The 13,174-nt window shown below is 36.6% G+C and overlaps 1 protein-coding gene across 1 annotated transcript in view; it reads right to left on the bottom strand.

Annotated features, from left to right (window-relative positions):
* The window catches only part of CNTN1 (contactin 1), a 246,688-nt gene that overhangs the window by 91,980 nt on the left and 141,534 nt on the right, over positions 1-13,174 (bottom strand). Inside the window, exon 4 of the mRNA XM_062612293.1 lies at positions 1,294-1,423. Within this exon, the coding sequence (XP_062468277.1) occupies positions 1,294-1,405 (112 nt within the window). The 5' untranslated portion in view covers positions 1,406-1,423. The remainder of the gene's footprint in view (positions 1-1,293; positions 1,424-13,174) is intronic.

The raw sequence follows: 13,174 nt of genomic DNA, 5'->3' as shown, positions 1-13,174 counted from the left end.
ATCATCAGTAGGGTTTTTTTTTCTAGGCATTGGTATATCCTTCAGCAAACTCAGACATGGAGTAAAGAGCAGTGTACAAACCCTTTATAAAACAAAGCAGCATTCTCACTAATACAGAAAACACTCCTGTGAGCTGTGGACTAACATGTTAATTTTTTTGACTCAATAACACAAACAATTTAGGCTCATCATAGTGAAACTGAGACAATGCCTGAAATGGTAGGCAAGATTAAGCAAGAGTATGACTAGCTCACTTCAGATATTAACTCATCAATTACACAAAGAACTCCCCAGAACACAATAATGTTTTGTGAAACACAGTAGAACTAGCTTTACAACTTCCCCCTCAGAGTAAGGAAGGATCTAAAGCCTACCTTGAAAATAACCAAAACATTAGTACGCAACATCTGTGCTTTTCAAACCTCAGTCAATATTCAGGATATGAATAATTTAATTATTCTGCTTTTTAAATTTTCTGATCTCAGTTCATGTAGTCTATACATAAGCAAAATGCTATCTTTCTTGAGAAGAGCTCTGCTTATGATGGCAATCCAATTTGTCACAGCAACTAACATTCAGAACCATTTAAATTGGCATGGAAGTCTGAAAGAAGCTTTATAAAGCTCAAAGTTATTTGGAACAGCTGGAACAGAAACTAGATTTTAACCCTGAATTTTAACTTTAGAAGAAGCTCATTCTCTTTCTTAGAACTGAACCAAAATTTCAGCCACAAACAGCTCTGTACTTTCACAATAGAAATATGACTTCCGAATGTTTTAATATTTATGGCCCCATCCCAATTTATGAAAGAGTTTACAATTTATAATTTAAAGTTAGAGTCAGTATATTCAGCAGTGCACCACTGTACTGTGAAAACTACCACTATGTTCTGCTGGTGGAATTTATGGGTTTTATGAATTTTAGATAGTGTCTATATTGTAGAATTTTATGTTTAGTGTATTATGGGCATATTTCCATTTTTCTGGTCATATTGATCACCTGTGTATAAATACATGATTGATACATTTTTTACAATATAGAGAAAGAATTACTTCCATATACCAAATTAGAATAGGCAAAAACAAATTTAAAGTCCAGATCTGTCTTTTTGCAAGCTTTTAATCATGGTGCCCATTCTAGTAAGTATGCTTCCTTATAGTTTCATCAGTCACATTTAGTAATTCATTATATCTGCACAAATAAATGAAAGCCATACAAACAGCATAATTTACCTTGAAATGCATAAAACTGACAACAGTTAGTTAAATGAATTAACAAAGGAGGTCATCTTACCTGTCAGGCAGAAGACGAAACCGGGTGTAATAAGATGATAGATGAAGAACCACATGGTTATCTTCTGTAAAGCGATTACCTCAAAAGGAATTGTGCCTTGCAATGCCATCATTCAGAGAGCTAAAAATACCTGATTACAGAGAAAGAAAAAGGAGTGAATAATTCTGGCATAAGGCTTTATCTCATATCACATTTCACTTGCCAGATTATCTGTCTAAACTGAATACTTAAGAGTTACTATAGGACAGAGTCTTTTGAATAATAAATGCATTTTCAAATTTGCTGGATCAGATTAATGATCTCTTTCATTCAGAGAGCACACTGCTTAAAGAGGACTCAGATTTTCCGGTGATAGTAATTAATATGGTAAATGTTAATTCTGAATATCCTCTTTTAGACTCATCTTTCTAAACCCAACCTTTCTAAACCAGATCCTTTCTCTATACACATTTTGTATTATTACAAATGTTAAAATATTACATAGTTTGCAGTATAATAAGGAAAGTCCAGATCCTATCCTACTTCATTTCAGTAAATATTACATTGCAATTAATTGATGATTAATGTCTAAAAAGAAAATTACAGTGAAGCTGGAGTACATTAATCTCTTTCAGGATTCATGCATTCTGTCTAGTATATAGTTCCTTTTAATCTTTCAACATACAATTCTTGATCCTTTGGAAAGAAAGTATTAAATTTGGTGAGTTTTCTTTTAAATGTTCAATATAATCATTATTGCCATCTCGTATTTGAAGTTTTCTCTTTTCCCCACGGGAGAAACTCTGCCTCTATATATCTTAAAACCAAGCTAAAGAAACATGCAACTTCTTGTGAATATTCTAAGATTTTAGGACAATTTACTTTTGTAACAGCTTTTACTTCATAGAATCATAGAATGGGTTGGGTTGGAAAGGACCTTAAGATCATCTAGTTCCAACCCCCCTGCCATGGGCAGGGACACCTCACACTAAACCATGTCACCCAAGGCTCTGTCCAACCTGGCCTTGAACACCGCCAGGGATGGAGCATTCACAACTTCTTTCTATCAGAATATTTTGCTAGCTCTTTGTTTCTGGCTGGTACCTGTTTTCTTTTTCTTTAGGGCAATGCATCATCATGTTCACAGTGTGCAATTCTCTTTTTTGTGTAATGGATTTCTTGCCATGAATATATAAGTGCATCCTTTACATCCATCACATCTTGTTCATACTTGTTCTCTTGATTAGTTCTGCTGTAGCACTGGTTAAGTTACAGTCTTCACACAAAGCAAGGCTTTCACCTAATCACTGACAGAATACCGTTGTATCTCAGGCACATGCTGAGAACATCCATTCCTCTCAGTATATTCATTTTGTTACTATTTCATTATAAAATATGCTTATACATACTTGAATAGCCTTAAGTAACATGCATCTTAGGACATGTTGCATGCTAATATTGCATTGTGACTTTTTGCAGGGTGTAATCATGTCCAGCTTCCCATGCCAAGCAGCAATTATTCTGATCATGGCTTCTACCACTTACTGGGACTCTTGCTCTTTCCAAGTAAGAATTTTTAACAGATTGATCTTTTTTTCTTTTTTTTTTTTTTCCCAAATGTTTAAGATCTTGTTTTAAAACTGCTTTGTTTTTCATTTCCAACACCAAGGAAAAGGCAGTTTTGAATTTCAAAGTACATGTACATACCTGACTCCCTAAGTATGCTTGTGACAAACGATGCTCTGATAACAGCGAGCCCTTGGTTTGAGCTCCTGCTGGATAGGGACGTCCTAGTGCAAGTCTCATATCTCCTTGAGGTAGCTAAGAAAATGCCTTAGCCATCAGGGCTTACGCTTGTCCCCTCTTTCTCAGAATAATGCTAAGAAGATGTTGATTTGAGCATGACTCAAAGAGTGAGCTTTCTTCAGAAGAGAGCTTCATGGGGTCTTCTTTTAAATTCATATTGTAGGAAAATGGCAAGAAATATCACAAGATATCAAGAAATATCACAAGAGTATTTCAGCTCAGAAATTACAGGAGCTGTTGCACATCACATTTTTCCTTTCTTTAGAACATAAGATCTCTAACAAAAAGGTCAAAACTGTATTAGTTGCCATGACCCTAAAATCATTGCTGTTCTAAGAAAACAGTGCTCAGCAAAACACAGACAAGAGCTAAACAGTGATATCCAGAACAGATTTATTTAGAAATATTCCCTGGAAAAAAAAAAAAGCTCTTAAGCTGGCAATGAGTGCATGTGCTTACTGTAGCTGGATCCAAGGGAGGATTTTCCTAAACAGCTTTACCCTCCTGTTTCTGCTGGCACTAAAGTTTTTTCAGACTCTGTCACACGAAGGATATTCACAACTATTTCAGGCATCCACCTTAAAGAACAAACGTAAGAACTACTGTGTCTATATAATTCCTCCAAAAGACTGTGGTAGTTTAGAACAACAAATTACTTTGTGTACTTTTCCAGCAGCCATACCCTGGCTATGAAACTTCTTGTATTCTGACAATGCCTCGCCTGGAACATTTATTTCCAAGTGACATGAGTTGAATTGCATAGTTAGGCTGAAATAATGCACATAATTAAACAGCAATGAAACAGGAACTCTGTTGGGAACAGCAGTAATTACACAGTAACTCATGGTGATAATAAGTGTGCTCAACTGCATTGACAGAGGAAAATGTTCAGAGTAAACCTGTGGTCTCCCTCCAACATTACAGGCACAGACAGAAGATCCCTCCTCCCTCTCTTTTGCAGAATTCAGGCTCAATTTTTAAAAGTGACAATGTCCTCTAGACCTCCAAATATCCCCTTCTGTTGGCTCAGAAAAAAGAATGATTTTAACACCAGTTCGAATTACAGTAAATAAAAATTGTGTCAGTAAATTCTATAAATACCTCCTTTTATTCAGATACAAAAATATCCACCCTGCTAGGATAAAATCCTTCCCTTGGTCTCACTTGTTTCGGCTGAGTGGGCTCTGTGTATATATATAGCACATCCATCCCTCCTGATTTATCTCAGCTTGTGGGTGGGAAGTGAGGCTGTTTCACATCGCTCTGTTGAATTTTGGCAGAACTGCCTGCTATGAGATGAGACAGCATGCAGGTTATTGCCTGTGTGTCTGAAGTGGTATGGCTGTACATGATGTTACTACCCAGCTGCCCAAGGAGTCTCGGCGTGTTTGAGGCAGCAGCACTCACGACGGAGGCAGCACTGTGAGCCACAGCTCTGATGTGGCATTACCTGCTGCCTCTTTTGCTTTTACAGCTCTCAAGCTTTTTCCTTCACAGAGTAAGGATTTTGCTGCCTAAGTAAAAATAATTCCTGAACAAAAGAATAGTCGTTAGTATGACTTGCTTTTCTCTCTTGTAAAAGCAGAGTGTGACTGCACGCCTGGGCACAGTCCTTTTAGTCTGCACAGTACACTATCCTCACAACAAAGCATCCTAATTTAGCATGTGAGTAAGACCTTTTTAAAATATGTAATAAAATGAGCAGGCATTTAACTGCAACTATGTCAGGTTTAATTACTATCTAATGCTCATTAGCACATTTAGGTCCCTTTCGACAGTTCACTTTCGGAAAAGAGCCAGTCACCGCTACAGGGCCTTTGCCCTGCTAGATTCAAGACAACCCCTCCTGGTGTCTGCAGTGCAATCCTCCCAACGGAGGTGGGGGAAAACTGGGACGTCAGCTGCTGAATAGGAAACACATACAATTTTGAACACAGGGACCTCCCAGAACACTTCCAGAGGCTTTCAGTGTCTCATGATGCTTCATTAGGATGAAAAACGTTCCCAGGATACAAGGGTAGATCTGCCTCTCTATACTACCCAATTGCTAATCATCTCTCAAAATGCACTTTAGGAAAATGTCTACATTTTCTTCCATATTCTATGTGGCTTTCTTCAGGTTTTCACCACACACTGTGGCCTTCACTGAGGAGAAAAAGACACTTGTTTTACAGCTATGAAAATAGCCAGCGTTTTCCATCACTTAATCGAAACATGTAGATGACATCATCATCTTGGAAGGACATTAAGTATTCATAATGTAGACACAAAAAGAAATCAGAAACAGCAGGTAATGAAAGTCAGCTGAATAAAGATCATATAAAATAACAGTACAAATAGACTACATAATCCACTAAATTTGAAATCAAGAAGCGGTGGGAATAGACAAGAGAAAGCAGAGCAACAGTGGGGGATATTAAAAGGGTGAAAAGGAAGCAAAGAAGCAGAATCAACATTACAAAAGACAGCGATGTCATCTGGGACACAGAAGTGATGTGCAGGGAGAAAGGAAGATATAAACGAACCCAAAAGGGCACTTAGAAAGACAGGGAGTAAGGGGAAGTGATGGAGGTGGAGCTGTAGGTAGATAAAAGTGCATGAGGATTAGCAGTCACCTCTGCCAATAAACATCAGCATTTTCCACAGAAAGATCTTCCCTGAACCACCCTTGCCAAGGCTTTTACTGTGGAAGCAGCGTGATCACTGAATCAGCCCCTGACATCTCAGGGCTCCTCTCAGGACCCCCAGATGCTTAATGGGCAGAGAGGGGGCAAAGGAAAAAGTTTAAGAGCTCTGGTTTGGTACACTTAGCTAGGAGAGGTAAATCAAGATGCTTGTTATGATTCTCACTTCCTGGTATATTATGACAATTACACACATTCAAGCTTTAGAAATGGTAGAGATTCTGTCCAGATTAGCCTATAAATAGCTACAACAATCTAGAAGAAATCTTTGGTTCTCCACCCTTTCTCAAAACATGAATACATATAATTGCAATAATTCAGTGGTAAATTAACACAGTGGCAAGTTATAATCAAAGTGTTTTAGGAGCCACACAATACTTCAACCTAATCAGTGTTTTGTATTTGTTTCTACTTCAGGCTCTTTTAGTGATTTTAGTACACATCTAATTGCTTGTCATCTTGGTTTTCTTTAAAGAGTTGGCGTTTTTTGGTATGACAACTAACTTCTCACAAGTCTTATTAGTTGCTCAGTGTTTAGAATTACCAAGAAACTTTTGAATGTAGCAAAAATAATGATGTACATTGCATATTATTTATGGTCCTTTTCTACATTTAATTCAAGTCAGACTATGCCATTAGAGAGGGCACTACATCTTATTCGAAAGTCCAGCTTTTCAACTATTACTCACAACCCCCCTATTTACTTCCAAAATTAGTACCTTAGCCACTAGCATTTACTACTCTTCCCTATTACCAGAAAGGTGTAAGACAGTCCATTGCCACTGCACAGATTTATCTCATTACAGTGGTCTGGATGACTGTAAGTGAAGTTCCAAGCCAGCCCTGCTCTTATAGCACTGCTGCATCTACAGAATATTTTACGTGCTAGCTGGCTAGCATTTAGAGTCCAAGAGTGGCCTCAGTTCCCTTCACAAAGTCTGTGAAAACTCATTTCCTTTTGATCATCTTTGGGTTTTGTAATTGTACTCTTTGCTTTTGCCAAATCTGTTCAAGTGGAAATGGAAGTTCAAATCCACTGCTCCCAATATTGCCCACTGGTCCAAACAGTCCCTCATCAACAGTCATGCTTCTAATATTTCCCACATGATCATATTTGAAGAATATAGCTACTCTCTCCATTTCACATGAATGAAAGCCAATGAAGAAGCCCATCAATTTGATGGCTCATAAATAGGATACTATTCTTGAATAGAATTTACCCTTTCAGGGACAACATGCAATAACATAACAACCCTGAACTTGGAGCAAGAAGCAGTCTAATTCTGCCCCACCTCTCAGACCAATTACTGATTTCTTTTTTTCCATTGCTTACAGGTGATAAAAACCAAATAACTAAAGTCCAGAATCAGATCATCAATAGACAGGCTAAATTAATAAGTGGTTCTACCACTAATGGACAATTCAACCAGCTCTATATTTCTGTATTTATGCTTAATAAACACTGACTTGGAAACATGAAGAACCAGTATCTCAGATGTGATGAGGATGCTAGGGTTGTTACAGGGCTTGGCCCGGTTTCAATGGGAAACCTTAGCTTTGGAGTGCAATACAAAACTTCCATTCTTTTACAAATACTTATAAATACACTTTTTGTGCCTTCTTTTCCACTTAAACTCTCATGTCAATATGCTTAAAAGAACTAATGTCCTGGCACACTGATGATTTGGAATACACCATGGCCCAGAGTTACCTATTTGACCCCTGTCTGTCCCCTTTGGAAGCTATGACTTCTCCCCAAGAAGCAAGCATCAAGTCAAAAACAAGTTCCTTCTCCAGACATGTTTTGAGCAATGCTTTTTCCACTTGAAAGCAATAGTGCTATTCTACAAAGCAAGAAAGCATAGCACCTATATAAAAAAAGAAAAACATAGTAAATTTGCAAAAGATTGTTGTAAGATACAGAAGGTACCAGGGATCTGAATGGGAACCTTACTATTACAAGATGTTTGCTTTCTGTGGCCACTTTCAAATGCAAGTAGGACAACACACAGGTAGTTAATCACGTTGTGAATTTAACTCTCCTGCTTCCTTTACAGTTACACATCAAAGAATTCAGACGTCAAGAGTCAGTTGTTTCTTCAGTCAGTTGCTCAGTAGGCACTTTCGCTTTTTTTGTAGGCAATTAAGAAGCCCTATGGGACTTTTCCTTGCTTGCCTGCTACATCATCCTTCCTATTTTCATTTTTTTCACTCTTTGTCTTTCTGCTATTCAGTCCTCTCAGGTAGTTCATGTAACTAATGAGATGGCTTAGTTTTGTTATTTTCACCCATAGATTCATTATTAATCAACACTAATTCTTTTCCCTACACGTATTTTATAGCAGTCACACATCTATCTCATCTTGCAGTTAATCAACAACTCTATAATGAAGGGTCATTTAGTATTGATATTATAAACATATTTTATTAGGAAATGTAGGCATTTTCTAGTTTGTGGTAAGCCCAACAAATCCCAAAAGCCCAATACAGTTTTGTTACTTTCCTTGAGCCACTGAGCTGCAAAAAGGTTTTGTTTTGAAATACCTTCAGATAATGAAGTGTTCTTAGTGGTACTTAAGCACTGTCTTTAATCATCATGTCAGCAGCAAAGGGTCAGGCAGCCAGTCCTGCAAGTCACTATTTACACCATTTGCTCTATCAGCAACTGGCTGTTCTTTCTTCTAAGGTAATAAATAAGAAAAAGTTCACTTACTGCTGCCATAACTCACAGGCATTACTCACACTTTTCTGAAAGCATGCTGTTTGCTGCTTAAAGACTGCCTGGTAAAAAAAAATCAACAAAAAAATCAATAAGCCTCCTGCCAAGCACTGAGCATCACACACAACAGCAGAGTACCCTGCTCCTACACTTGCATTTGTGTCTTAAAGCCTAATCAGTTTAACTTTGACTCCAAGATAACCAAACACACTCAAGGGCCTAAAAGCAGCATGAAAAAAAAATAAATAATCAGACATGAGTACAAATAAATATCCATAATTAAAACTGGGCATTCTTTTATATGATAAAGAGAAGGGTTTTTTTGTTAATTTGGCCAACAGCTTTCAAGGGACAAAACCCATTAACTTCTCCAGTAAAATTAAGTGTATAACTGCTGTTATCTTGTTGAGTTTCAATTTTGTTAGAGTTTATAAAGGAAAAGAACAGACTATTCAGTACATAATATTGAAATTAAATCTTAAATAGATTGATTCCTGAAAAAAAAAAGATAATTTGAAAAGTTCAAAAAGATTATATGAAAATCTTTATCACACTTTTGGCATTTTGTACCTTTTTTCACATATTCTTGAACTTAGTAATGCCTTGGTATTCATCAATCAATGAAGATAAGGGAATGAATGGTGCATTCAATAAGTTCATAGCAGATGTATTTATATACATAAAAATTTAACAGTTTGTCCATTATATCTGTAACTCAGTATACCCTATAACATACTTCCTATTGTACAGCCAAAGACAAGCTCAGTGGGAGATTTCATCTTCAAACTGCACGTTTCCTAGCAACTCTCCTTAAATCAGAGTAGCTTTTTTTAAATTTACATCAATCACTTGGAACTGTTGAGAATGCTTAAAAACATCTCTTTCATCCTGTGAATAAACAGCTCGAATCAGACTAGCAGCTGCAAAAAGGAGAAAAAAGGAAAATCAATTCAATGTTTACTATAATTTGCTGGTGAATTTCAGAATAATACATTATTTGTGCCTTTTGGTTTTAGGCTTACACATTTCAGGATAGATATTGGTCAGATACATGGGCATTTCTTACAGGTTTGCGCTGCCATCTACCATTTCAAAAAGCCTCTGTGTTTTAAAGACTGCTTTTCAGGGATACTTATGAAGTAGACTTATTTTTATTCTTAAGATTGTAAAAAACTAATGATGGTTACTCTTGGTTTCATTAGCTATAACTAAAGCATTGTTTCTGTAGTCTTCAGATGTAAAAAAAAAACCAAACAAATCCAAAACAAACCAGAACAAACAAAAAAAAACAACAAAAAACAAACCCCCTTTTTTTTTGAAAGCAGAGTTTATTGCCTGCTAGCTAGCAGTTGATACTTTTCACCTTGTATTCTCTATCAACCCCAGTACAGCCTCAGGGGCACACAGTACCTACAGCTTCAAGCTGACAGAGGGTAGTTTCAGATTAGACATTAGGAGAAAATTGTTCCCTGGGAGGGTGGTGAGGAGCTGGCACAGGTTGCCCAGAGGAGCTGTGACTGCCCCATCCCTGGCAGTGTTCAAGGCCAGGTTTCACGGATCTTTGAGGAACCTGGTCTAGTGGAAGTTGTCCCTGCCCATGGCAGGGGGTTGGGCTTGGATGATCTTTAAGTTCTCTTCCAACCCAAACCATTCTATGATTCTATGAATTAGTAGGTCTGTAAATAAAGCCAAAAGAGAGAAGCACTTGATTTTATACACCCAAATCATCCTGCTTTGCTTTTCATTCATAAATATCAAGGAGAAGAAAGTTACACAAAACCCCCAAAAGGTATGTGACAACTAAAGGCCTGATCTACTGAAGTGTCTGCAAATATTTTAGTACAGGATGAACACACACAGCAAAATCACAGGAAACACTCATCACTTTGCAGGATTGAAGCCTAGAAAAAGGTGCTTTGGAGATCTTGTTCCAAGTTTCATACTGTTGTGACAAAAAAATACATTTTGATATGTAAATAAATACAGCTTAGACAAGTCAGCTATAAAGACATTTCTTTCTAGTTATCAAATTTGCATCAGTAACTCCATTCCAACAGACTAATTTCAAATAATTACAAATATTTCAGTTGATAACTATTCTTTTGAATATAGCATCCAAATATATTCTTTAACAGATGCTATTTCAGTATAGTGATAATCCAACAAATCAAAATAACCTTCTCATTTAGAAGGTGTTGACTTCAAAGTAATGCTATAATATCTTGCAGCAACTTCATGTTCTTCCAAGCCATAAAACAAGAGTCCCTACAGACTCTGTTTCACAACTGCTTGCAGGTCCTACACAGCTATTTTATATTGACTGCATTTTTGATATGGACCTGGAAACATTCACACCAAGGAACCCATGGTCTCCAGCACAGGGGCCTTCCCTGTTCAGGAGCTCTTGACAGAACAGGTATAATGAAACTGCAGTAAAGCATATCTGAAGGACATGATCCTTTCAAAGCTTGCACCTCACCTGTTTTGATTCAATCTCTAAATCAGAAGTATCAGATACAGGATCTAGTAGCACTGGGTTCCTACTCCTGTTTTCAGTACTAAAGAGAGTTCAAATGGCACAATATCCATTGTCTTTGTTTACTAAAACTTGATCAGACTTTGTGAAATCTACTGAAATATTACTATTTTCCCCTATTGTGTCCTAAATGTATCATACTTTGGCCAAAGAGTAATGCTTCTTAATTCTTGATGGCCAGCTGTTGGATAAAAGAGTAATTGTTATATTTTAATTTTCCAATTAATTTAGCTTTTTGGGGGGTTATTTATGACCGAAAGTACTCAACAAACAAGGTCAGTCATTTACATTGTACTGTCAAGTACTCACAGAATATTAGCTGTTCTGATTTTTCATAGCCTGGCCCCACAATTGAAGGGCAATATATGAATTATGTAAGGAAAGGGAAAGCACATCATCACCTGCAGACACTATTGTACCCAGTAAAAAACAAGTAATCAGTATATATTCTATGATTCTATGATTCTGATATCTTAGGTGCTACAAATCCGGAACATCCACATATTAATGTCTTTAACGAAAATAAATTATAGATGCTTTAATCTGTTTACTTTTACACATACTTTCTACCATGCTTGCCTTCATCCTTCTTTCCTGACCTCTTCCCTAAGTGCTCAACTTTCCTTAATTTCCTCAAATATTCAACTGAACTAATTTAACTGGAGAGGCATGTAGAGCACCTTTCACATTCAATATATCTGGGGGAAAAAAAAAAAAGATAAAACTACGTCCCTGAAGAACCTCTGAAATGAGAAGAGTAGAACTCACAAAATGTTACTTACAATAATCAATATCAGAAATTGAAATATCATCTTTATTTTCATTGGCATCTCAGTGCTTTTGTACTGATAGGAATGAGAACATAGTCCAGCATGCCTTATTTAAAAAGGCAGTGTTAAAGATGCTATTATTTATACCTACCAAAATCTGCTGACCACTGATCTGTGGTCTGCTAATGCATCTGTCAAATGAATCATTCTGGCAACACAAATTTGGTCATTTGGTCTATTTCTCAAAATATTATAATAAAACGTTTTTTAAATGCACAACACTTGCACTGTAGTATCAATTACATTCTGAAACATTCTGAGAACTTTGGGGGTCTCCTTTTGATAAGAAAATTTTCTAATTTTTATTACAGTACCAACAATATGAAAAAAACTTCTAACTGGGGCAAAATATTTTTAATGGGGCCTGCAAAATATTTTATATATATATATATCAACATACAAATTACATAGAACACATACACAGCTTCTGTGATGATTGTGTAACTGAAAATTCCCTTTCTAAGATACAGAAATTTGACAGTAAGTCAGTATTGTCTTAATTGAGAGATGGCTTCTTACATTGCTTACATTCAATTTAGTAGTTTATTTTAATGCTGCAGTCTGGCTCATTTCAATAGTAATCACAGAAATGTACTGGGAATTTTGAAGAGCTAACATTTCAGTATTTGTGAGCTATCAGAAAATCTGAAATCCAAACTTTTGCAGATCATTGTTTGGACTCTTAAGCAGAAACAATATAGGGAATGACAGGAGCATACAGTCCTCTGGCATATAGCGTCTGGGGACTGAAGGATTTGATAGAAACACAGTGGAACAAAAGACATAATGTGATGGTTTAAGTTTAGGACAACAGGACCAGGAAACCAGAAATAACTTCAATTCTATCATTTTGATGTGTGTATTTCCAAGCTGTTACTTTTCAAATTTAACTCTGGCTTTACACATTCTTAAAGTGGAAATTGAATTAAGATCAGATACATTAAAAAGTATTGAAAGCTAAATGTTTGAGAGGTGTGCTAGTTTTTCTATGGAAATAAAGTATTAGGAGTTTCAGAAGACATGCATCAACCTTCACTGCAGGAGTCACCACCTCCGCTAATACAGCGTGTACCAGAGACAGCTTTTAGACCTACCCTAACAAAGAGGCTTCCTTCCTCCCTTTTCCTGTATTATAGTACTGCACTGCAAATTCGCTTGGTGTGAGCACACTACTCAATCATTTATAAGATGAATTCTATGGACATTTATTGTGGACAGAAATGATCAAATGACAGCCCAAAGCATCAGCAATAAAATGATAAATACATATTAATATACCTCTTTATTGTACATAAGAACTGAACAAATACTCAGTTTCTCCCATTTG

Source organism: Pezoporus occidentalis, unplaced genomic scaffold, assembly GCF_034315485.1.
Source record: "Pezoporus occidentalis ecotype Australia unplaced genomic scaffold, CSIRO_AGI_Poc_V1 ctg100, whole genome shotgun sequence".
Taxonomy (NCBI): Eukaryota; Metazoa; Chordata; class Aves; order Psittaciformes; family Psittacidae; genus Pezoporus; species Pezoporus occidentalis.
This window is presented reverse-complemented; position numbering and strand designations above follow the sequence as displayed.